Genomic DNA, 27,250 nt, shown 5'->3' with positions numbered 1-27,250 from the left:
ACATTACAGTTAGGAAGGTTGGGCCCTTAAAGACAATGATTTAAAAGGGGGTTAGGGAAGGGACTGAGATAATTTTGAAAAGTATTTTTTTTGCTAGAAATGGTTTTCTATTACTGGTACATCTCTAGCTGTCCCTGTGATGCCTCTTACCAGAGAAGAATACAATGGTTAGTGTGTTACTGTGATTGCCATCAGCATGTCCGGAAGTCTCTGAAAATAGTTTGCTCTAAAGTAAACACATTTTATTGAGTGCTGTCAGGGTGCTCATTACAGTTTAGTGTGACAGAAGGGAGGATGTGAAATTCCAATCACAATTAAATTAATTGGATTTTTCATCTTTAATTTAACTGGAGGAATCGTAGTTTCACCTAGCAGAGTGGGATTTATTGGGTGGAGTTAAATCTCAGAACAGAGCATGCTCCCAGTCACATGATGTAGCAACAACAGCATCTACTGCCAGCCCAGCTTGTGATCTGTTGTTGTAGTCATATTGCTGATTTTCGGGGTATGCCTCAGTACTGATTTTATATTATCTTTAACCTTCACTCATGTTAAAACATACTAGGGGCAAAGCTGTATTCATAACTCTAAGATTATGCAAAACAACTCTTTTCTTTATATTCTGCACCTTCAGTACTGCAGGAAAAATGTCCAGATCCAATGAAAGAATATTCTTTGTGATATCCTGGGCTGATTAAGGACTACTGTTGATGAGCTCCAAAGGAAGACATTTTTGCAAAAGAAATAGTGTAGAGCTAAGCCTTAGTAGATAAGTAGATACAAACTGAGAGGTTTTTATTGTCTTTTAAACAGGTATGTGTGGTGGACAGATGGATATTCCTCGATGAGAGTAGAGGGTCTGGCAGAGAGACAAAAATATTACAGGGTTATTAGATCCTTCATGAATGACAATTTCTGCCTCAAAGCATCAGCGGAATTATGCAACATACTAATTAGAGATCACTATATTAAGCAACCTGTTCATTGAAATACTGAAAGTTTTAAAAATGGATAATGACACCACATGTGTAAGGATTTCCAAGGGTGCTGTTATAATCTGTGCTTGAGAAGAGGCCAGAATGGAGGAACTGTAAGATTAAGCAACTTTCTTGCAGTCATGTAGAGACTTAAAAATTCAATGGAGTAGTCTCCAGTTAGCAAGAGCTTTAACTTAAAGTTTATATTTTTCACCCTTGTTTAATTTAACCTACTAGAAACATTAGTTAATCAGTAATACTTTCAAGTAGTTACTAAACAATAGTAATGGTGAGTTCAACTTGAGCATGTTTTTGAGGACATTTTTGGGTCATTTTAAGCTTAGAATGTTGTTACTGCTCTATGGCATAATTAGGAAGCTTTCTCAAATAAGTAGGCTTCCATTTAGGTGATCAAGTAGGATAAAAAATGAGAACACAGAAATGCAGCAATCAATTTGAAACTGATTACAGCTTCTGGGTTTAAATCGAAATCCTTCTCTAACTTGACAGATCTTCCAAACTGTTACATTTAAGTCCATCTGTGGTAGAAGCAACAGGCCAGGAAAAGACAGCTCTCTTATAATTTTCTTTAATCTAATATTGTTAGCTTGTGCTTCAAAGAAAGTTTCGTAGCACTGTTTCTTTAGTTTTAATATTCAGAGTGGCCACTGATGGTAAATGCTGTAGACACTCACATGGGCATTGGAAATTGTGGTGCTAAAGATAATGGATTGCTTGCAGTCACATATAGAATCAGTGCTAGATTCAAGGGCAAAAAGGGAAGGAAAGGCCGAGGTTTTTCATCCATGTGCAGAACTGGCTTCAAGACAAATGAGCAATGATTGGGTCAGTACTTCATGTGCCTTATGTCGCTGATGTGATTCAGATGCCTGGCATAGCAGACAGTAAACTATGCTGATACTGCCTGAAATGTCCTCTTCCTTTTTAATCTTGTTTGTTTTTAGAAGTCAACAGTTGCCTGCTGACAGTAACAGTCAGCTTAAATATTTGGTCTTGATGTAGAATCTCAAATTGTTCATGCATCTCCAGGATCCAGTGCCCCATTACTGCCAGCATTATGTATTTTAATGAATGCAGAATGGCATCGAGGAATCAAAATTGCAATATCAAAATGGGAGAAAAAAAAAATCACTGCAGCTTTCTTCACTGAGTAACTGTTAATGCTAAAAACTGTTAAACACATTAAAATCCCATTTAGCAAATAGCAGAACGTAATGAAAATTGGAACAATTCAGTGAAGACAAATGTGGGATAATACTGGGTGGATTGTTTCTGTGTATAAGTGCTTCTCTTTGTTCCAAGATCTGTGCTGAGAGGGAACTAGCTGTAGTTCAAAGGATAAATAAAACTTAAAATCATAGAATCATTTAGGTTGGAAAAGACCTTTAAATCATTGAGTCTAACCATTAATCTAGCACTGCCATCTCCACCACTAAACCATATCCCTAAGCAGCACACCTACACATCTTTTAAATACCTCCATGGATGGTGACTCAACCACTTCCCTGGGCAGCCTGTTCCAATGCTTGACAACCCTTTTGGTGAAGAAATTTTTCCTAATACCCAATCTAAACCTTCCTTGGCAAAACTTGAGGTCATTTCCTCTTGTCCTGTCTCTTGTTACTTGGGAAAAGAGAATGACACCCACCTCGCTACAACCTCCTTCAGGTAGTTGCAGAGAGCAGTAAGGTCTCCCCTGAGCCTCCTTTTCTCCAGGCTAAACAACACCAGTTCCCTCAGCTGCTTCTCATCAGACTTGTGCTCTAGACCCTTCACCAGCTTTGTTGCTCTTCTTTGGACACGCTCCAGCACCTCAATGTCTTTCATGTAGTGAGGGGCCCAAAACTGAACATGGTATTTGAGGGGCAGCCTCACCAGTGCCAAGTACAGGGGGACAATCACATCTCTAGTCCTGCTGGCCACAGTGTTTCTGTTACAAGCCAAGATGCTATTTGCCTTCTTAGCCACCTGGTCACACTGCTGACTCATATTCAGCTGGCTGGCAACCAACACCCCCAGGTCCTTTTATGCTGGGCAGCTTTCCAGCCACTCTTCCCCAAGCCTGTAGTGTTGCATGGGGTTATTGTGACGCAAGTGCCGGACCCAGCACTGATCCCTGTTGAACCTCATATGATTAGCCTCGGCCCATTCATCCAGCCTGTCCAGATCCCTCTGTAGATCCTTTCTACCCTCAAGCAGATCAACACTTCTGCCAAACTTGGTGTCGTCTGCAGACTTACTGAGGGTGCATTCAATTCCCTCGTCCACATCACTGATAAAGATATTAAACAGAACTGGTCCCAGTGCTGAGCCCTGGGGAACAGCACTTGTGACTGGGCGCCAACTGGATTTCACTCCATTCACCCCCACTCTTTAGGCTCGGCTTCCAGACAGTTTATTACCCAGCGAAGAGTACACCCATCCAAGCCATGAGCAGCCAGTTTCTCTGGGAGAGTGCTGTGGGAAACAGTGTCAAAGGCTTTACTAAAGTCTAGGTAGACAACATCCACAGCCTTTCCCTCATCTACTAAGTGGATCAACTTGTCATAGTCGGGTTGACATAGCGCTTAGGGATACGGTGTAGTTGAGAACTGTCAATGTTAGGCTAATGGTTGGACTAGATGATCTTCAAGGTCTTTTCCAACCTAGACGATTCTGTGATTCTGTCATTCTGTGAGTTCAGCTTAGTCAAGCAGGACCTGCCTTTCATAAACCCATGCTGACTGGGCCTGATCACCTGGTTGTCCTGTATGTGCCACGTGATGGCACTAAAGATGGTCTGCTCTGTAACCTTCCTCACATAATCACAGAACTGTCTAGGCTGGAAAAGACCTTGAAGATCATCCAGTCCAACCATCAACCCAACATTAACAGTTCCCAACTACACCCTCAGCGCTAAGTCGACCCTACTCTTAAACACCTCCAGGGATGGGGACTCCACCACCTCCCTGGGCAACCCATTCCAATGCCTAACAACCCATTCTGTAAAGAAATGCTTCCTAATATCCAGTCTAAACCTTCCCTGGTGCAACTTGAGGCCATTACCTCTTGTCTTATCGCTTATTACTTGGTTAAAGAGACTCATCCCCAGCTCTCTGCAACCTCCTTTCAGGTAGTTGTAGAGGGCGATGAGGTCTCCCCTCAGCTTCCTCTTCTCCAGACTAAACCACCCCAGTTCCCTCAGCCACTCATCGTACGACATGTGCTCCAGACCCTTCACCAGCTTTGTTGCCCTTCTGTGGACACGGTCGAGTAATTCAATGTCCTTTTTGTAGTGAGGGGCCCAAAACTGAACACAGTAATTGAGGTGCGGCCTCACCAGTGCCGAGTACAGGGGTAAGATCACTTCCCTGTCCCTGCTGGCTGTGCTACTTCTGATGCAAACCAGGATGCCATTGGCATTCATGTCCACCTGGGCACACCGCTGGGTCACGTTCAGCCGACTATCAATCAACACCCCCAAGTCCCTCTCTGACTGGCAGCTCTCCAGCCACTCCTCCCCAAGCCTGTGTAGCGCTGCTGGGGGTTGTTGTGGCCCAAGTGCAGCACCCGGCATTTGGCCTTATTGAAACTCCTACAGCTGACCTTAGCCCATCATTCCAGCCTGTCCAGATCTCTCTGCAGAGCCCCCTACCCTCGAGCAGATCAACACTCCCACCCAACTTGGTGTCATCTGCAAATTTTCTGAGGGTGCATTCTATCCCCTCGTCTAGATCATCAATAAAGATGTTAAACAGCAGTGGCCCCAAAACCGAGCCCTGGGGGGACACCACTCGTGACCAGCCACCAACTGGATTTAACTCCATTCACCACAACTCTTTGGGCCCGGCCATTCAGCCAGTTTTTTACCCAGAAAAACGTGTGCCCATCCAAGCTGTGAGCAGCCTTTCAGCCCTTCTTGTAGATGGGTGTCACATTTGCTAACTTCCAGGACTTCTGGTAAATGATTGAAAGTGGCTTGTTGAGCACTTCTGCCAGCTCCCTTTGTACCCTTGGGTGAATCCCATCTGGCCCCATGGACTTGTGTCTGTCTTAAGTGGTGTAGCAGGTTGCTAAGCATTTCCCCTTGAATTATGGGGGTTTCATTCTCTTCCTGTCCCTGTCTTCCAGCTCAGGTGGCTGGGTACCCAGAGTACAACTGGTCTTACTATTAAAAACTGAGGCAAAGAAAGCATTAAATAACTCAGCCTTTTCCTCATCCTTTGTCACTATGGTTCTCCCCGCATCTGATAAACGATACAGATTCTACTTAGCCCTCCTTCCATTGCTCATGTATTTATAGAAACATTTGTAATTGTCTTTTATGGCTTAGCCAGATTAAGTTCTAGTTGGGCTTTGGCACTTCTAATTTCCTCCCTGCATAACTTCATGACATCCTTGTAGTCCTCCTGAGTTCCCTGCCCCTTCTTCCAAAAGTCATAAACTCTCCTATTTTTTCCTGCATTCCAGCCAAAGCTCTCTGTTCAATCAGGCCAGTTGTCCCCGCCACTTGTGTTTCAGTGCATGGGATCAGCCTGCTCCTCCACCTTTAGGATTTTCTTCTTGAAGAATGTACAGCCTTCCTGGACCCCTTTGCCCTTCAGAATTGCCTTTCAAGGGACTCTGTCAACCAGTCTCCTAAAGAGGCCAAATTCTGCCCTCTGGAAGTCCAAGATAGCAGTTCTGCTGAGCACCCTCCTTACTTCTCCAAGAATAGAAAATGTCATCATTTTGTGATTGCTATGCCCAAGATGGCCTCCAACCATCACATCACCCACAAGTCCTTCTCTGTTCACAAACAACAGGTCCAGCGGGGTACCTTCCCTAGTTGGCTCACCAGCTGTGTCAGGAAATTATCTTCCACACACTCCAGGAACCTCCTGGACTGTTTCCATTCTGCTGTATTGTATTTCCAGCAGACATCTGGTAAGTTGAAGTCCCCCCATGACAACAAGGGCTAGCAGTCGTGAGACTTCTCCCAGCTGCTTACAGAATATTTCATCTGCCTCTTCATCCTGGTTGGGTAGTCTAGAACAGACTCCCACCATGATCTGCCTTGTTGGTCTTCCCCCTGATTCTTACCCATACACCCTCAACCCTAATATCACCGTCATTAAGCTATAGGTAATCAAAACACTCCCTAACATAAAGGGCTACCCCACCGCCTGTCTTTCCTTGCCTGTCACTTCTGAAGAGTTTATAGCCATCCTTTGCAGCACTCCAGTTGTCCCAGTCATCCCGCCATGTTTCTGTGATATCAACTATCTCACAGTTTCCCTGCTGCACAATGGCTTCCAGCTCCTCCTGTTTGTTGCCCATGGTGCATGCGTTGGTGTAGATGCACTTCAGTTGGGCTATTCATCCCACCACCTTTTTGAGGGGAGAAGCCCTAATTCCTATGCAACCATTCTCAGGTGCTTCCGTGGTTTCTAACACATCAAAAACCCTTGCATCTTTGCTGCCACATGGATCTCTGTCCCCTACCTCCCCTGAGACATCAGACCAAAGGACCTCATTAGCACACTGTCCCTCAAACATTGACGTGCCACCCCCAGGCTTATCTCTAGTGAGCCTGATTTTATCCCTTTCCCCCTTCAAATTTAGTTTAAAGCTCTTTCAGTGAGCCCTGCTAACTCCTGTGCAAAGATCCTTTTTCCCCTTTGCAACAGGAGTACCCCATCTGTTGCCAGCAGGCCTGGTGTCGTGTAAACCAACTTATGATCAAAACCCCAAAATTCTGCCTGCAGCACCAGGCTTGGAGCCAGGTATTGATCTGATGGATCTTCCTCTTTCTTTCGTCATCATTCCCTGAAACTGGAAGGATAGAGGGGAACACTACTTGTGCTCCTGATCCCTTAACCAGTCGTCCCAAGGCCCTGAAGTCTCTCTTGATTGCCCTCGGTCTTGCAACTTCATCGCTGCCTACCTGAAAAATCAGTAATGGATAATCATCTAAGGGCTGTACCAGGGCAGGAAGCTTTCTCTTCACATCTTTAACCCTGGCCCCAGGGAGTCAGAAGACTTCCCTCAGAAGTGGGTCTGGTCTGCATATTGGGCCTTCTGTTCCCTTCAGAAGGGAATCTCCTATGACAGTGACCTGTCTATTTTTCTTTATGGAAGCAGTTTTGACACGGGGCACAGGCTGACTTAACCTTGGTGACACCTCCAAGCTAGATGAACCATAGTCCTCATTACTGTTCAGTTCCACTTGCAGAGCCTCATAGCTATTATGCAAGGGCACGTGGGAAGGTGGGACCATCACAGAGGAGACGCACCTGCTGGGCCAGGCAGGAACTTGTCGCCGTTGCCCTCCATCACTTAAGTCACTGTGTTCGGCCAGGCGGAGAGAGCATAGGGAATCCTCTGTGTCATGCATCCTGTCTGCCTGTTGGGCCTGTCCCAGGGAAGGTGGGGTGTGATTCTGGTAGTGTCTGTCTCTCTCACACTTCCTGATACTCCCCAACCTACTCGCCTCCTCCCAGATCTCTGTCACTAAGTGGAGGACCTCCTCTCCCTGGGTGCACCTCCCACAGGTGTGCTCACTGCTGCCAGCCTATGCTGGCATAAGAGCAGGGCTCACCCTGCAGCCTGGCACCAGTCTGGCAGCGAGTTCCCACCGCAGGTCTGTCTGGGAAGCTGTGTCAGTCATGGTGGCTGCAGAGCTTGGAGAGGCCATGGCTTTCTGCTGGGTGGATACCATTACTTCCTGGTCGAGCTGGCAGAGCTTTAGCGCCCTTCCTGCACACCCTTCTGCACAAAGGCCTTTTGCTAGTAATTTGTTTCTTCATTTACAGATTTTTCTCCTTAAATTGTTAGAATTTTTACTGTTAAAGTCATCACCATTTGACATTTAATATCCTAGAGATTGGTTATCTTATTGTAAGGAAAACTCAAAAGGACGATTGCAAAATAAGCGCGCAGTAATGGAGCAAAGGGGAAATATTGACAAGTGAGAGACATCTTACTGAAGATCTCGATAGGAACATGCATCTTTCTCTTAAAATAGTTTCGAGAACCTTCTACAGAGGTTCTAGTATCACCAAATTGCATTCAAGTTTCTAACTGCCTAATCTCCACTGGTAGTCCCTCCAAAGTCCAGTCATATCCCTTAGTGATGGTAAAATTTCTGTTTTTCTGAAGCTCCCATCCTAATGTCAGAAATCTTCCTTTTTTTTTTTTTTTTTTCCCTTGCCTTTCATGTCAGTCTTACTGAGAGTAATCATAAAATTGAGTGGAAAAATATCTTGTCTTAACCTTTCCTCCAACAGCTGCAGTAACAACAAAATATTTTTCTTGAATGTTTTCTTATCCAAGGCCATCCAGATAATTTCCAGGATTTTTTGGCAGCCGAAAGATAGATGCCTTAGTATGGAGCAAAAAAGTTTGTTTTACATTTTCCAAACAACATTGATTATTTTTTAACAAAATGCATGTCATGATAGAAAGGTATTTTCTGATGAAAAAGACTTCCAAAGAAGCTTTTCAGGTAGCTCTAGTAATCAAACACTCTGTTAAGACTGCTGGATGAAATAAAAGTCATTAAGCCTCTATAATGCCTTAATGTTCCTTCTGAACTCGCATAAGAATTAAATCCCCAAATACCAATTTCTTTCCCCAAAGGGGTACTGTTGAGGTAAACTACATCTGTTTCGTATTTTACCTGTAAGATTATCAAAAGACTTTTGCTGTGTCTGTCCTCATACTTCCTTTTTTTTAAAAAATAAAATTCATGTTCAGTGTTTGGCTAAGCCATGGTTGTCTATGTCTAGCATTTATATTTTAAGGGCAATTGTGCATGGAACAGAAAATTCTTCGACTCTGTTTTCTCTGTCATTGGGGAAACGAAGGTATATGGTAGATTTCATTTTTCTTTCATGTACATACCTTTTTCTTTCATACACATCATACTTAGATACTCCTGGACAGAGCTGAAATATTTTTCAGAGGTCAAACCTCCAGAATAAAAATACCCTATAACCAGAATTTAGTAATGTAGTATTTTAGAAAGCTGGAGTAGTGGTTTATAAATTTTGAATACTCCGCTTAGTGTCAAATTTGCTATTATACAGCTGCAATGCAAATTGGCACGTGTGGCTTGCAGGCCAGGAATAGCCTTCCATCTACTGGTACAGTGTTGTGAGAATTTTAAAATCTATTTTTATCAGTCTGTGTCTTACCATAGTCTCCCTCACATGACGGACAAAAATAGTAACAAGCCTACAGACATGTAGTTTAGGAAGAAACAGATTAATATGAAAACCTCCTTATTTCTAAAGAGGAAAACATAAACAAACCACTGAATGTCACTATATAGTTTGTTGCATCCCGCTGCACATATACTTCCATCTAATTTGCTATTTTAACTGTTTCATTTCTGTTACATCCAGACTAAGAAGCGTTACCATTGAAGCTGCTGACCACTCTTCAACTGGGAGAAAGGTGGCATCTGCAGTGGAGTTATGTGACTGTCCCCCAGGGTATGCTGGTACCTCATGTGAGGTGAGTATCACGATGCAGTCTAGATCAATTGTGCTAATGCTGTGATAGTTATAAGCAACCAATGGCCCTGTGTTGGTAGAAAATAGTAAGAGAGATGTCCATTCCTGTTAGGAATTTGGTATACCTTGTTTAGTTACCTTTATTTCTATGTGGTGGTTCGTTATATTTGATATCTGAAGTTTTACATCTCTGTGGTGATTTCTAAGTTATGAAATGACATTTCTCTTAGCAAAAAGAAAATTAAAGCAGTATTTGTACTCTTCAGCCAGTTGATATTACAAATACATGAAGCTATCACAATTAGAAGGAACATGGTGGTTATCTGACTGTGCACAACACATCAAGATCAAATTATCCGAGTCACAGGGCTTTGCCATTTGCCTTGGAGTCTTTGAGGATTGCATGTGTGTTCTTGCAAGGCTTGTTTCACTTTAGTTTGGTCCTGTTTCAGATAATAACATACTCACATGCTCAGAAAAATACCCACTTTCCTAACAAATTCATTAGTTCACACAGAATGTGTTCATACAAGTATACATGTGATTAACTAGCTCACGTGGGCATAGCTTGGGGTAAATAGAAGCCAAAAAAAAAAAAAGAAAATTTCTTCAAAAGCTTTGCCTTTAAGGAAATGGTTTCAAACACCAAGATGCTCTGCTTCAAAAAACTACAAACAGTATGCCATTTACATAGGCACTCTAGGCATTTGCTTGTCAACTCTCTTTTCCTTTCAAATGTACCATGCTTATATGTGATATTTAGGGTTTAGAGTCTAGTTTCATGCCAAATGTGGTTGGTTGTTGCTGTGGCTAGATAAATTAATGTAGAAAGAAGGCCTGAAGGAATTAATGGATATGCCTATTACTTCCAAAATGGTACAGACAGAAAAAAAACGATTGGAGAAGAATATTGCCTACCTTGGTTGAGAAATAATTTTGAAATATGACCATTGTCTGTTCAATTATTTGAAGGCAAAAGCTGGATGAAGTGTAATTGTGCTTCACACTTTTTTTTTCACTTGTTTATTTTTCCTCTTAATTCAAATTTAGATGTGATTTCCCAGAAAGCAGTTGGAAAGGCCCTGATTGCATCTACTTTTGTTGTAGAAGCTGAAGGACTTGAGTAGGATTTCTGCCTTGGTGTTGCTGAAATTCTCTGTCCAACGTTGTGTCCTTCAATGCTAAACCTTCTCTCCAAGTCAAAACAGTCCCTGAAATTTGATATCTACTTATGATATTATTTCACAATAGAAAGTACATATGTAGATAGCTGAAAATTTAAAGTCTATATGCACACTAGTGGGCATGGACACTCTTTGATTCCTGCCCTAGCTGAGTGTTAACCACAGACCAATTGAACTAAACCATATTGTAGCTTTTCCTCCCAAGACTGAAGGCCAGGAAGATACAATAGACTTCTGCATGAGCACACTTTTCATGTGTCCCCTCACTGAATTTCAGAGCATTTTGGACAGCTCAGAAATGCCGGTTGACAAAGCTGGCCTATTCAGCTGGCTGAATTAATTTCTCATGAATCTTTTGTAGCAGAGGTTCAACATATGATATGCATTGAACAGTTGTGCTTGATAGAAGAAAACAGGGAAATATTTTGGTGTTCTGAGTAGATGTTTGTGCTTTTCATAACAAGGACAAGCAAGAAAAAAAAAAACAAAAACAAAACACAACCAAAACCAGTGAAGTTTTAGATTTCCCTGCAAACTAGCAGTTGAGAAAGTATGGAAAGGTAAATTGAAAATGTGGATTTTTTTAGAATACCGTATTTGTTTCTTCTGAATACTTTTGGCCTTGTCCAACATTTTGTTTCTTCCAGTTTCAACCTAGCTGAGTTTCATTTTTATTGATCTTGTGCATGTTTTCAGTTTCCTTTTCTCTTCTTCATTTAATTTTATTGTTTCCTGCATAATGATATTGTGGTACCTGGCATAGACGCCACAGCACTAAAATTAACCATTATTCCTTGCTGTGAATGTTTTGGCACAATCAGTCTTCAGAAGACAACCAATCTCATTTAAAATACTCTGTCTCTTGTGAGATTGTTCCATTACACAAATTTTAAATTAATTTTCTATAAGATTCTGGTCAAAGAAAATTGTTATGGTTTTGCTAGTATGTCTGAGAAATGAACACATGAGCATAGGTAAAGCAGATCAAATTTTAAATTTCAAATACCAATTGGACTCATTTGTGATACTTTGCTCTACTCATCTGAATCTTCTGGCCTTTATTTGTAAACATCTTCACATCTAATTACTCTTCACCAGATTTGTTCCCTTTCTATCTACTCTTTTACTTCCACTGTGGAAGAAGTTGTGTTTAATTTGCATCACTATGATGGCAAAGATCTTTCCTGACTTTTAAATGTTACTTCATTTCTTTTGTTAAGAACCCAATCTGTAATCTTTTTTTTTAGTTCTGTTCTAGGACTTGCTATTGATATTCCATGTCTAAGCCCTTAGAATTAGTGACTTTCAGAGTCTTATCTTGTGCAATATCATATATATCTGTCCACAAGATCATTCTTTTCAGAATCACCAAAAGAGGAAAAAGATTTATAGATTTATACAGAAACAGCTCAGGCAGTTGCATTTCAGGCCACAGAAAAAAATAAGGCCATTTCTCTTCACATGATTTTCTTTTCTGGCTTTTATAACTTTGAATTTTAATTTCTAGAATTTATGGGTTTTGTTAGGAATGCGTAACCAAGAATGAAAAGAAGGAAAAACAAGGGTAATGTCTCAGGTTTTGGAATGTTTTTTTAAAAGAATCATTTTGATTAATCTTCAAATTACTTTCACATTTTGCAGGAGTAAGGCAAAAAGGGACATTGTCTATATTTTTATAAAGAAGAATCTTGTTACCTTTTTGGAGACGATGTGAAGGGGAAGGGATTTTCTTTATTAGGTGATACTTTTAGTAGTCTATCACTACAAAACTTTCTCTTTATATTAGCTAGGTGCTTTTGAAGGTCAACACTCTGTCGTGAACTTTTTTATATTATACAAAATCCTTGGATCACATGAGCAGTACTATTGAGGAAAGATAGTTTGCAAAAACTATAAAGCCATTTGTGAGATATATAGTAAGGAGGACTGCTGCTTGACATCCTATTATGAAGAAATGGAATAGCTGAATTTTCGCTGATGAATCACAGTTGTACGATGTCACCTTTCCTAAGCAAAAATGGGCCATGCATTTAATATTGATCTGAATTTAACATTTAAAAAAGTAAAAACTCAGAGCACTTTCTTAAAGGGAAGTAACTATACTTTATATTTAAGAAAAACAACTTGTAAATAAAAGGTTGGCTTTGTTTTCAGCCTGTGCTTTGTTTCAATGTAGCCTTTTGTTAGACTCCAAACAAGAAAGACTAAATGGTATTTTAATTGCTCTTTGCAACTGAACTTCTCAGAAAAGGTTTTTGTTGTTTTTCTTTTTTTCCCTCTCATTCTCTCTCCTTCAATATTTTGCCTTCTGGCTGTTTTTCAATCTGTACTTTTCGCTTTGATGCTGTCATATTTCAGTTCTTCATTTCTCTGCTTTATTTTACCATTTCAGAAGAATGACCAAGTTAAAGCTTCCTCTAATCTCACATCTGTCAATAAGGCTAAGGTCAATGCAAAGCCATAGCACCAGGAAAAACAACTTTCTAGAGAAATGTTGGTATTTTTATTAATTTGACAAGCGCGTTTTTGTGTGCGCAAGTATCAAATTCAACAATATTTAAGAAATCCTGTTCATTTCTCTGTTCAAGTGAGAGTTTAACATTTTATCTAATTTATCTTGCAGTCTTGCTGGCCTCGACACAGGCGTGTGAATGGCACAATTTTTGGTGGAGTCTGTGCACCATGTACATGCTTTGGTCATGCAGAATTGTGTGATGATATCACAGGAGAATGTCTGGTAAGTGTCACTACAGGAAACTTGATGGACACGACCGACATCGATTCAATATACCTGTGCAATTGAATTAATGACCTCTGAGATCTGAAATAAGAAGAAAAAAAACAGTCATTAACAGAAGAGATCTTTATGTTGAACTGTTGCTGAAGTTAAGCATCTCCTCATACCAAGATATGGTAGCTTCTACAGTTAAACAAAAGGAATTTTTATTCACATAGGATTTATGTTTTAAAATAGAATTGATCGTATAAGGTATGGCATGTAGAAAACAACAAATATATCAACATTCTTCCATTCAAGATTTATCTCCCCCTCCCATCTGTCTCCTGCACTGTGTTGAATTTATACTATGTATCATGTAACTTTGTAAATTCTATTCTAGTATGACAAGAAGATATTGTTAATGGCTCCCTTCATCTAAATTCCTACTAAACCTTGAAGAAACACTCAATAAATTGTACTTTAGAAAAATAGTAAAAGCACATGATTTGGGCTAAGTCAACCTTTTTTTCTTGTAGGCTATGGAGATTTTATGTAGTTACCTACTAATTCAACAATTAAATCCATAGCAAGCCTACCAGCACACCACTATTTCCAGCTCGTTCAGTAGCCTTTTGGAATGGATGAATTATGCTGAATAGACTGTTCTGATTAACTCAAGGGCATTTTTAGTTTTACATTGTCTGACATGGCATGAAGCTTGAAACAACATGTCTCATTTCATTAGTCTTGCAGAAACACAATTTGAGCCAGTGCCAGTTTAGTGGGATATCATACTCTCATTTCCCTGCAGAATTTCAAGCAGACTCTCTATTGTGCATGCTTCTGAATGTTCCCTTTTATTTCCTTAAGGAAAAGCTTCTGGGAAAAATCCAAAATTAAAATCCAGGCTTTTTTCAATGTAATTTGGCACTTACAGTTATTACTGTTCTTCCTGTTTTGCCTATACAAGATGTTTAATCGCATTGCAGTGCAAAACAAGATATCCTTAATGTGCGGATCACTGAATTTTTCAAATTGCTTTTTCATGAATAGAAGTTTAAAATTATTCTCAATTTAGTTATACTGTAAGCCTTAAAGAAGTACCTAGGATGAAAAATATGTATGACATGACAGTCATGTTTTGAATCCTTTCACTTACATGCAGTAAAAATGTTTATCACTAGGGTAATACGGATTTATGTTTCTTGACAAAGATAAAATTTATTGCATCAATGACCATAGCCTCCAGCTATGATGTCTATAACATCAGTGTGGCATAAAATCAATTAACAGAAAAGAAAAGGAGAGGAGAATCCTGGTCAAGGTATATCGTAACTATTGACTACTTTGCTTAGGGGTGCATAGCCAGATGCAAGTTCTGAGGTTGCTTGCTTCTGTGTCTTCAAGTTTTAGCCCTCACACAAGTTTTCTCTTTATTTTTGTCTGTAGCATCAGCCTGGATATGAGAAAAGGCCATATAGTTGCATACTGTAGTGCTTTTGCACTTTTCAGATGATGTGAACTATTGACTGAGACAGTAGAGCTCCCCCTTCTGATGTTTAAAGCATTCTGGTGTAAAGATAACAGCACTGACAAGGAAGTGAAAATAACCAGTTGAAAATGTACTTTAATCTATATGCGTTATCAAGCATTGTGTATTTTATGTGTTCTGTCTGAGCTTATACTAGAACATGCTATAAAGAAGAGGCACACAGGGAGCTTAAAATCAGTTCTGGATTTTCTTGCAGCTTACTTGAAAACTGTAAGTGAAGTTAGATTGGTTAGTATCCATGCAGGCTATTAAATGCTGCTATTCAATTTGGATCATAAGCCTTTTGAAGTAAAAGAAAGAGAAGTCTGAATGCTGAAAAAGAGAAATGTTTCACATCAAAGGCATTCTTTCTATTGAGGTTTACACAGCCTTTTGGCCTCCTTATTATTATTCATGGTGTTTTTTCAGTAACACAACAGACAATTTAGGCACCTAATTTACTGATATGATACTTCTTTTTGCTCTTCCTTAGCTTTGAAATGTAGTTGAAAAGCAGCCGAAATATGTTTTTGACTTGTGATAAAAGCTCAAATCATCTGCTTCAACATAGGCCCGTATAAAAAGCTCATTTTAATGCATGTCTTGCAGTAACCTGCAAAGAAGCCCTTTGATCCCAGCAGCAATCATATAGAGAGCTGCATGATACATCATTCTCATTATCATTGTGATATACAGAACTGCTTTGGTACATAGGACAAGTTCTAACTTTAAGAAATACTCTTTTGTAGTGTTACACACACACATTTATGGTAGCTTTAGGAGGTTGGTTAAACCTAAACCTTGTGAAAAGCAAACACATTTCAAGGTGTTTCATTCATTGCAGGATACTACGTTCCTGTTAGTAAGCCCAAAGAAAGCAGATTTTTTTCCCATAAGATATGCTCAAATTGCTAAGTGAGCAGTCCCCAGTGGCATCTATTTTATATTTTATACCTTTGTGTGTAAACAGCGTATACCATGTAGATTGAGGCCAGTGTCAGGACTAGTGGACATGTGCTTTAGATAGTGTTCATCACAGGAGCAACAAAATGTCTTCACCCATCTTCATATAGACAAAATGATAGATCCTAAGCTAAATGCAGTATAGGCTATGCCACAAGTGAAAATTACGTAAAACTTCTGCAACATCCTGATTGCATTTGTAATACCAGGAAAGGGAATTGTCCATGTAATCTTGACATTATGGTAGTTTGAAAATGCCAGAAGAGCATATTCATGCTTCCAGAGACGTACTACCATTGTCTAGTCTAGATGGCTAGGGAATATGCTAAAATAGGCACCCAGGCTTACCCTTTTGCTTTCTTTAACTAGCTTAAACTAGCAGCTTCCCTGGTTATCTCTGTGACAGATATCCTGAGGAAGGGCAACAGTGTGCCAAAGGGACTATCTTGGACTCAGTCATACTCCCTGATTAAAGTTTTATTTTCATCACTAGCCTTCTATTCAAGCTGTTTCTTTCCATATTCATATACACTCAGCTGCATATACAACTAAGCAGGAGTGGTTTTCAGTATGAATTTAGGGTTTCCTGATACTGGGCATAAAGATGTTCATTTGTTTTTTTTCCAAGGGTGGGGAGCTGGCTCGATAGGAAATGGAAAACACACTCCAGGACGTCATCAATAAAGTCTTTGGGCAACAAGGTCTGAGTCATACATAAAATTTTGGACAAAAATAAATTTCACAGTCTTACTTACTCAGAGGTTGTCTAAGTGAAGTTTAATAGTGTTTGGAGATAAAAGAGATCCAGAAAATTGATGCATTCAAAGTAGTTTGAGATCCACTACCTGGAATTTGAAAGCATAAAGATTTTGGCATAAAATCGTTCCTGGCCACAAAGTTATGACTCTGTGGAACAAGGCATTGATTTTACCAAAACCACTAGATCAATGTGTTGGAACAAGCTATATTTCCAAGGGAATAAAAAGAAAGCATATATAATGTACTGAGCAGGTTAGGGACAGTTGATCATGATCTTTATACCCAGTCTCATGACATAAAAATATTAATTAAATGTTCCTATGATCATGAAATTAAGGCTTCACGGGCTTCAGCATGTTTTAAGGAAATAATCTCAGTATAATTAGACATTGCTCAAACTGCATAATACTCAAAACCATTGCTGTACATGTGGCAAGTTTCAAACTGAGATTCAAGCAACTGATATCAAGACAACACAAATTTTTCATGAGTATTTATAATACCTTTAGAAGGGCTAATAACTCATCTACTTCTGTACTTAAAAGTGATCTATAAATTTGGCAAATCAATATAAAGTTTAATCCATCACCGAAGACAACAGGAAAATTATGTCACATCTGTGTACTACGTAATCCTTGTTCTTTGTCCTACAAAACCCAGACTGGCTCAGGGAGAAAAGTATAGGATCACACAAGATCGTTATTTCTCAGCTAAACTCTAATATATGCACAGTGCAACATGTGTTCAGATTTTGGTACTATATGTGTGGGGCCCTTTTCTTTTTTGTTTTTAAATTTATTGATCCATGATGAGGAAGTCAGCAGATACAGAGATCTGGATTGAGGTGAATTAGTCACAGTACGTGGAAATGACTGACATTAGTTTCAGAAAATAATTCATCAAAGAGAAGGTCAACTCTTTGTAACATGAATTGTTTTCCTACAAAATGGAAGGTTTCAGGTTTTTTACTTTAAAAAAGCAGAATCTCCAAATACCACTCTATAAGAGATACGTAGCTTTAAAATAGTGTGTTAGCTGCTCTCACTTTAATAACATCCTTGACATATAAGCCGTTCATATTCTTCAAAAACATTAAAATATGTCTGAGGATATTTAAAGCTAAACTTAACACCCAAGAAGAATCCATTATTTTTCAGGAAAAGTACAAATAATTTGACATGATGCCTTAAAAAAGTTGAATTGCAAAGATTTTTTCTTTTAAAACACTTAAATTATTTTTATCACATCTTTTTTAAAAGCATATCTTAATGTTCCCAGCTACTTTTTCAGTATGGCCAGTAGATTCTTTTTGAATGACAGCAGTTGAAGTAACAATCAAATGGACTTAAATGACCTGATGAAGTAGAATTTAACCCATGTGATGGTTCTAAAGCCATAATTTTGTTTGACTAAGAATCTCAATAGTTAGTATTAGCTCACAATCTACCAAATATGTTAAAATGTAATATTGTGACTAATGCTTTCATTTCAAAGATACGCTGATTGTATACATAAGCAATAAGAATGCACCCTTTAAAAAAGCAAACAGCATTTCTGGAGACTCCAGTGTGCTCATGACTGAAAAGGGTATTACTTTTTCAGCTGTCCAAATGTATGGTACTGGCTATGCAGGACACAATGAAAAAAAGCAGTACAAATCATTGCAATCCTGGAAAGTCATAAAGAAGAAATTAGTGTTCCTTAGAATAGCGTCATTTTCTTTGTCTTTTATTGAGGATACATTAGGTCTTTCAGACAGTAAGGCTGTTAAGTATCAGTCAGTAACATATGCATGATTTATTGCAAATGAGAAAACAATTTTAAAGTGTTCTTAAAAATATTTGGAAATATCTACACTTTCAAAGAAAAACAACCTCAAGAGTTCTTAAGCAGCAACTTAGGTGAAGCAGATTCTAGATTTGATCTAGCCCATTGTCTAAATCAGATTATAACACACCCCATTAAATAAAATCTCTCTCATGCATTTCATTTTGGCCTTTTCAAGTTGCCATGTGCTTTCTGAGTCTATACTCAAGCACATCAAGATGGCATTTAAGAGCCAAAACCTTTTCTCCTTCTTTCCCTGTTTTTACACTGTTAAAGGACTACACTTGGGTATCCTGTGACAACGAGCAGTGAAAGGAATAGTGTGTGTGCTAAAAATGTGGCAAAAAAAAAGGAAGGAGTTTAAGCCAGAAAACTAATTTGCTGAGCCTGTCATGGATCCTGCCAAATTATTTAGAATTTCTCAATCCTATATGGCAAGGGGGAAGAAGAGTAGAAGGGATAATTATTCTTTAAAACTTGGTTCTTACAAGTCATCACTGGAAGCCTATTCTCAGAGGACCAATGCCCATAATGCAAAAATATAATTTAATTTGAGATCAGGCCAAAGGTTATATACAAAAATGCAGATCTAGTGATGCCATTTTTATGTTGGATGTTTCATATCCTCAGATAAACTGTCTCTTATATTATGAAAGTCAGTCACATACAGGAACATAAACTGTTGGATAGGGCCCTATATACGGTATAATGATGCTTGTTTCTACTCATAAAGTAGAGTCTGGATGCTGCTCTAGCAAACAAGTATTAATTAATTCAGGCTTTGCTACTGTTCACAAATACATTTTGTATACTGCTAGCCATGTACCTCATAAAAGGATCTAATGCACTTAGATATGAAATGTAAGAATTAATTTTTATAAATTATATCATCTGGGCTGCATTTCTGGGATCAACACCTGAAAACTGTTTGTCACAAAATACGGTCTGTTGCAAGACTGCAATACTAAACTTGTTTTGTGCTGCTCTGAAGGTTGGTTTTCTTTCAGCAAACTAAAATAATAATACAGCTGTTGTATGGTGGAAAGATAAAGGTCTGCAGTTAAATACTCTTTTTGTTTTACATAAAGAAAAATTATCCAAAAGAACACAAATACCTAACACATATGAAGCACTGAGTGTGACAGCTGAGTTCTAGAACTGGTTCTTCACCACCACCAGAAAATTAGAATATATGTTGCATCCTATCGAGAGGATGGGCTAGGTGAATGACCTTTAAGAACTTTACATATCTAAGTTCTCTAACTGTGAATTTATACCTTTTGTCTTCTGTTTAGGACTGCAAACACAACACAGGTGGTTCATATTGTGATAGATGTCTTCCTGGCTTCTATGGCGATCCTACTAAAGGGACAGCAGAAGACTGTCAGTTGTGTGCTTGCCCCCTAAGTATGCCTTCTAACAAGTAAGATGTATATTTATTGCATATTACACTTTTCAGGTAGTAAATTGCATAACTTTTTATTTTATACTTTTGCATGTACACTTGAGATTTTTTGTGTCTTAATCAAAAAATATATTCTGCAATATAAATTGTTTTTCTCTTTTTACAATTGTGTAGAGTGCTTAGCTTCACAGAGAGGCAAAGATCAAGACAAAGGCTGAATGAGACTGGGCTAGAAAGAGCAAACCAGAATTTGAATGGCTGTTCTTTGAATCAATAACTAACATTTGCTTTGCTGTCCTCCTTAAGAGTAGTTATTTCTAGTTTTAAAGTTGAAGTTATAGATTTGACATGTGGAGTTTTTTAATACTGGAATTTTAAACGATTTATATTGATCAGACAAAATAGTGATTTCTTTTGCTTTTAATTTTCCATTTCTTCCAGTCAACATTCAGTGATAATGTTGGTTCATTTGGAGTCTGAATTCAGCCTTAGATCTTGCAAGTGAAAATATTTTCTCAACATATCTCAGAATAAACACTATAAATTTGTTTTATTAAATAAAAGCAATAGTGAAAAGTTAATCAAAACTGATTGAAGAACAAATGTTTCCTTCATTATAGAAGCTTGCCTCTGCTACTTGCTACCTACAATTTAATAGACCAAGTAGCTTGAACAATTTTTAATTTGTTTAGTCCCAGTCAGTACATGGAAAATAACAATACCAAAATCATTTGACATGATGTCGTTGAAGAAAACCGTTCTGAATGTTGTCTGGTTAGCTTTTCTTGTGCATATATTAAAAAAATAAATTATGTGTATCAGTTTGAATTAGCACATTTGGTCTACGCCATCCAGTATGGCTTCAGAGAAAATGAGCCCTAGTGCAAGTAGCACATGCCCAGATTACACAGAAGAGCTGCTGTGGTACAGCATATCAAATAATTGTTCAGGAAGATCAGGAATCATGTTGGTCCATATAAGCATTTCAGAAGGAGTGTAGGATTGTACTGGAAGATTGTAAACTATGGATAGATGCTGCCCCATCACAAGCTCTTCACACAGCTTAAAAGTTGTAAGTGGCTATAGGAGCTCATAAATCCACTGGAGCAATTTTTTTTTTCTCCCTTCAGCCCTGCATCATCTATTTCACACCATTTTTCCCAAAACAGAAGTCAGATTCTGTCAATGAAATGCACTTTACTATTTAAGAGTATAAAGAGTATTTCCTAAGGTTTACAGGGCAAAATGCGTGGCTATCACAGAGCTCTGCAAGATGCAAGAAGAGAACATCATCTGAATTGGCATTGTGCCAACATAGGGCCCAGCTGAACTAGATTTTGCTCTTAAGTAGTTCAGGCTAACTCTGTTGCCTACAGTGGCATTATGTTCTATTAAAATTTCACTGATCAGGGCAGGAATAATCTAACCACTTATCAGCAGAAATTCCAGGGGATTGTAGCATGGGAGCCCACCTTTCTGTTTTCACAGCTCTTCAGTTGGTTTTATTAGTTATACATGGGTTTATTATGTCTGCTGCGCAGGCATGGTTCCTCTGATGTCCTCATTGCTTTCACATACTTAGTATTTTCTTGCATAGTTAATTAGTTATTTTTCTCTTGTTTGAGAATGCTGTACTCCCAGAGCAAGGAAAACACTATCATATTTCTATCTTGTGCAGATGTGCAACAAACCAAGTCAAATAGATTGAATTTGGTTTTTTATTGGCAAAATGCCTGGAGACCTCTATTACCTATTCATCAGAGTTCTGGCTGCTTTGCTTTAATTTCCTTTTTTGAAATTGACCAAGAGTCACAGAATCACAGAATTGTCTAGGTTGGAAAAGACCTTGAAGATTATCCAGTCCAACCATCAACCCAACATTAACAGTTCCCCACTACACCCTCAGCGCTAAGTCGACCCTACTCTTAAACACCTCCAGGGTTGGGGACTCCACCACCTCCCTGGGCAGCCCATTCCAACGCCTAACAACCTGTTCTGTAAAGAAATGCTTCCTAATATCTAGTCTAAACCTTCCCTGGTGCAACTTGAGGCCATTCCCTCTTGTCCTATCCCTTATTACTTGGTTAAAGAGACTCATCCCCAGTTGTCTGCAACCTCCTTTCAGGTAGTTGTAGAGGGCGATGAGGTCTCCCCTCAGCCTCCTCTTCTCCAGACTAAACAACCCCAGTTCCCTCAGCCGCTCCTCATAAGACCTGTGCTCCAGACCCTTCACCAGCTTCGTTGCCCTTCTGTGGACACGGTTGAGTAATTCAATGACCTTTTTGTAGTGAGGAGCCCAAAACTGAACACAGTAATTGAGGTGCGGCCTCACCAGTGCCGAGTACAGGTGCCGATCACTTCCTTGTCCCTGCTGGCCACCCTTTTTAATATTTAGTTTTCCTGACAAATATAGATACAAAACAAACAAAGAATATAAATGTTCTTGAACTGTGAAACTGTGGGAGTCCTGAACCCTACAAAGTTTAGCTCCGCATTAGACCTGTTGCAGTAGCTTCCTATTTCTAAAATGGACAAAAGCAAAACTGTGAACAGTATCCTCAAGCTGTAGAACTCATTGTAACGTTCAAGTTCTCATGACTTTACAGTTCTAGACAAATTATTAAATTTGTTTATGAAAAAAAAGGGGCTGTTAAAGCTGTTAAACTACTTCCTTAGTTGGCAATGAGTTTGGTATGCTAGGGGTAATATATGTAAACAATTCAGATTCCTTCACATGAAAAATAAAGATATTTCCAGCAAGTCTATGTCACTGTACAGGTGTAGTATTTGTCATGTTATTTCTGAACAACCTAACAAGTGACTAATTTATGTACAAATGATATAAATAGCTGCCTATAGATTTTAATTCCTGTAGTATTTAATTCCTAACATGGCATGACAGCACATCTGTAGGTCTCTAAGCTTAATACTGAGTTCCTGGTACATAGAGAATGTTGTCCATGTAATGAACCTCTGAGATATATTTCTATTAAGAAATTAGCTTTGCCTTTTATAGCAGTGTCTTATTCCTTTATGATGTTTATAATAGTTCCCATCACTGTTTTCACAGCACCAAGTCTTTTTCTTTGCGATGCCACATGAGGTGGAGGACAACTGTTCTATCCGTTTTAGAAACATAGTGGTAATGGTGGTGTTCTATACTTAACTTAAGCTGACTTAACTGCTGCTCATTCCCTCTCCTGTTTTCTAATGGCAGCAGTTTCCATATGCAATCACTGAAGCCAATCATAAAACTGCCTTCTGAAGCACAACAGTGATAAGTGACTTGCCATATGTCAGGAAAGAATTCTCGGCCAAATCAGGAAGCTAAAATTAAATTGTCTAAGCTTGTTTTCTAGATCCTTGGCTATATTTTCCTCTTCTTGCATATATCTCCATATCTGTACTTATATGAGGCAAATGAGATCAATGGTGGTTATAAATGGCATATATAGTGCACGCTTGACTTCTTCATCTTACCTCTTCTCATTAATGCATCACTCTTACAAACTGTTCTAACATTCTTAATCTTTAAAGAGTTTCTTCCGTAGAAATTATCAGACATACTGCCGTATTCTTTCTACCAGATGTAGATGTCTGGGATAACTACTGCTTTTCTTGAAGTGGTGATAAACTTAATTTGGGTATTGAAGACCCTGACAGGAATGTTATATCACTGGAAATGGAAGATAGAAGATATCTCACTCAGCCTGGAAAGGCCACAAGTAAACTCATAGCATATGAACTAGGAATTCGGGTTGGTCTCAGAATATTAATATTTTCCTGAAGAATTAAGTAAAATCACAAACTTATTCCCAAGAGATGTTTTCTATAACGTACTTGTAAGCCTTTAGGAAGCTGTTTCCCAACATAGACCTTTCACATATATACCCATACTGTGTATGCATACTTGTCCCATGTCCTAACTGGTATTAATGTTGTTACCTTATGTAAAAACTGAAGAGAGCGAGGGTAAATCAAGAGGGGCTAAGATTTTTCGAAGCTTGCTTTGACAGATCAATACACACTGTTCATTAGTATTTATGACTAGCGAGTAATGAGATTCTAAGTAATCAGGAAGATAAGCTCTTCTTTTCTCACCCTGCTATCACGTATTTCCTTTAAAGTATGCAGATGGGAATTTCTCAATATGTTAATGTTTAGTGTTGAGATGTGGACTGACTATTAAGTCAGAGAAAGAATTAAAGGGTACTTGGTCTGAGCATAATCCTTAAAACATGGAAATTCTGCTATTAATTCTTATTGCTTAGTAATAATAAGTACTTAATTATTGTTATCTTTAAAATGTATGCAGTTGAATTCAGAGCTCCTGATGGAACTGTGCTACAGTCAATCTTGTGCAATGCTATAATGAGTTGTGATAGCATCTCCACAAAGTTTTCCATGTAGCTCTTAGAAAGAGTGAGGTTGGGACTGACAAGCGGGATCTTATTTGAAATAAGTCAGGTGCTGCTGATTAGATTCAATGATAATGTGTGCCTCAGTTGAAAATTGCTTTCATTCCTATTTAAAAATAGAATGAATGATTATTGTTTCTTCAACTGGCTCCTCATGCATTCGTGACTCTATTATTAATTGAATGACATTGCAAAATAATGCAAACATAATCCTTATGGGAAAAAGGAAAATCCCAGTACCTGTCTATGTTTACTGGACCTGACATTCCCACATTTTTCCTTCTGATCTCTTTTATATCTGTGAGATAACTTGCCCTATGACAGACAGGATATTTATAAATTGAAATAATCTATAACAGAAACAGAATAAAGAGTAACTGAGGTCAGATCACAGGATGGATGACTCCTGAGAAGTGGGGTCCAGTCACCAGTAGGTAATCACATTACATGATCCTAATTAAACTTTTCTGTCTTCTCTGTGCCTGTTATTTTCCAGAAACTTTCATCATACATCCCGCTTTAATTTATCCAAGGTCGGATTATGTCTATTTCTTATTACTGTAGCGTGAACTTTTACCTTATACCTTCCTTCTGATGTCTTTGTTAGAGCAATTTTATTCCTTCTTAACTTCTGTTTTCCTAGGTTACAAAAGATAAGTTTAGTGTCTTCTTTTCAGATAGGTGCTTTGTTCTCCTGTTGTGAATAGTCACCCCACTACAAACCTGCTTCCATTCTTTTTTTTCCCTTTTTCTATTTGGTTGACCATAATTGATTACCTTTATTTAGATGAGGCCCTACAAAGTTGTTCATATGTCTCTGTCTCTAATAATAATTCCAGATGATAGAAGAACAGGTTGTCTCTTGTGTGTGATGTCTTTTAGAGTGTCAGGAGGTTTCCTCACAATAGTGTATTAAGGGAGAAAGACTACAGAAAGCAAAATGCTAAGCATCAAAAGAGCACAGTTCAGTTAAACGTGGACATTGAGAGGTGGAACTTCCAAATGCCTATGATATCCCTATTTATAAAATAAACCAGCTAAAAATAAGTAGAGCATAGCAAAGAGGCAAAGCTTTCTACTCTTAAAAGATTAAGCTATTCTTAAACTTCTGTGTGCCTGCATGGCCTCTTGCTTGAGGTCACTGGCACTCGATTTACTCATGCACTTGCTGGGAAGCTGCACCAGATATTTCCCTTTTTGCCCCTTCCCTTGTTTACTGGGTTCCTTTCACAGCCGGTTATACACAAAGTTAACTGAACTTTCAAATTGGTTGTCCTTCAGAAAGATTTATATAGGGGCCACATTATGGCATAGATTGTTTTGCCAGGCCCTCAGGGGCACAAACAAACAGCTGTACATTCCTGCCTTTATAATGGTATCCAGACCACTCAGTGGTAGGCTCAAGTCCCATAATAACAGGCTTTTGGGATGCTGCCATCCGTTACTCTATATTCAGTGTCGCAGAAATAGCAGAGTCATTCCAAATTCTGTTTGCTGGAGTCAAACTTAAGCCCCATGTCCTGGACCAGAATCACTTTTCCTGGGCACTGTTTTGCAAATTAATGATCTCTGAAGTGGAAAGAGAGCTATGCTGCTAACAATCTTTTCTTTATGTTTCTTCCTTGTCCCGCTTCTTACCCAATATCAACAACACAGCTTTAGCCCAACATGCCATTTTGACCGAAGTCATGGATTAATATGCAATGAATGCCCAGCTGGGTACGTGGGACCACGCTGTGAAAGGTAAGCAAGCACCATGCTTTTAACAAAAGTATTGCTCGCATAGAACTGCTACACCTTTTTATTACTTCCCCTTCTTGTCCCCATTCCTGTGTTCTGAAACTCTCTGAAGAAATTCCTGTGCATCTTCTTCTGATATTGTCCATGCATTTGCATATTTCCAGTGCTTTTTTATTACTTTGTGGTAAAGTGCAAAGCTTCCAAGAAGCATTTGCTGAGAACAGTCTTTTTATAAAGATGATTTTTGTAGCTTTTTTGTCACTCTTCTGCGATTTTTATAATTATTTTGTCTCTTTTGTCATTTGAATGTTTGGAGCATGGTGAATCAAGTATGCAATAATTTACTGATGCCTCTTTTTGGCATCAGTAAAAAGTTAATATGCAGCAGAAATACAATTCTAATAAGTTATTTATTGATTTTAATTATTTTTTTTAATCATACTTTACATTTTTGTTACTTATAGTCTCCCGTTGCAGTCTTTATTTAGCAAGTAGAACAAGCTAGGTTTTAATGACAAAAAAGATATTTCCTCTTTGTCAAATACATACAAAAGCTCAATATATATTGCCTACACTTACTACTACTTATACAAAAGACAAATAAAAAAAATATGTCTAGCCTGTCTTTGGCTGTGACAGGTCTGAATGACATGTTAGTACTGAGACAGAAAGTTCTCTCCCCTTCTTATATCCTGTTATTCTGAAAGGATCGCATGGAGAATTTAAATGAAACAGAAGGCTAGTGTGAGTGCTGGTGCTAAGCTCCTGGGAACCCCCTTCCACAGGAGGTGAGACCTCGTAGACAAGAGATATCATCACCGTATCTTCACGCCTTTCAGTCCCTTGGGATTTCACATGGATGGAACAGCTTTCAAGAGCTGTTAGTGTGCCAGGGGACCTCTGCTAGTAGTTTGGAGGTCATGATAAATCAGCATTGGCTTTGGCTCCATGATCCCAGTCCCCCATGACCCTGCAAATGACACCTTTTTAAGAGGGGCCAGGGGAGCCAGATAACTGTCTAACACCTAGCTAGGCAGTTATGAGTCCTGAAAACATGCCACTTCTGGTTTTTAGTAGGCTTTTGCCATTTGGCACTTCCATGAGCTGCTTGCAGCATTTTCCAACATAAACCCTAAAAAAAGGTAAGGCTTCTGAATGAAGACTTACAATATTCGGGCTGGGATGAGGAGAAATAGGAATGAACCAAGAGGAAGAGCCAACCAGGAAAG

General features: G+C 38.8%; 1 protein-coding gene across 4 annotated transcripts in view; it reads left to right on the top strand.

Moving 5' to 3' along the window:
- The window catches only part of LAMA2 (laminin subunit alpha 2), a 391,440-nt gene that overhangs the window by 220,397 nt on the left and 143,793 nt on the right, over window positions 1-27,250 (top strand). For all 4 annotated transcript variants that reach the window (XM_074819148.1, XM_074819147.1, XM_074819146.1 and 1 more), the window contains exons 15-18: window positions 9,365-9,476; window positions 13,283-13,396; window positions 19,754-19,881; window positions 25,938-26,024. In XM_074819148.1, coding sequence (XP_074675249.1) covers window positions 9,365-9,476; window positions 13,283-13,396; window positions 19,754-19,881; window positions 25,938-26,024 — 441 coding nt within the window. The remainder of the gene's footprint in view (window positions 1-9,364; window positions 9,477-13,282; window positions 13,397-19,753; window positions 19,882-25,937; window positions 26,025-27,250) is intronic.

Source organism: Strix aluco, chromosome 3 (genome assembly GCF_031877795.1).
Source record: "Strix aluco isolate bStrAlu1 chromosome 3, bStrAlu1.hap1, whole genome shotgun sequence".
In the NCBI taxonomy this organism is placed as follows: Eukaryota; Metazoa; Chordata; class Aves; order Strigiformes; family Strigidae; genus Strix; species Strix aluco.
This window is presented reverse-complemented; position numbering and strand designations above follow the sequence as displayed.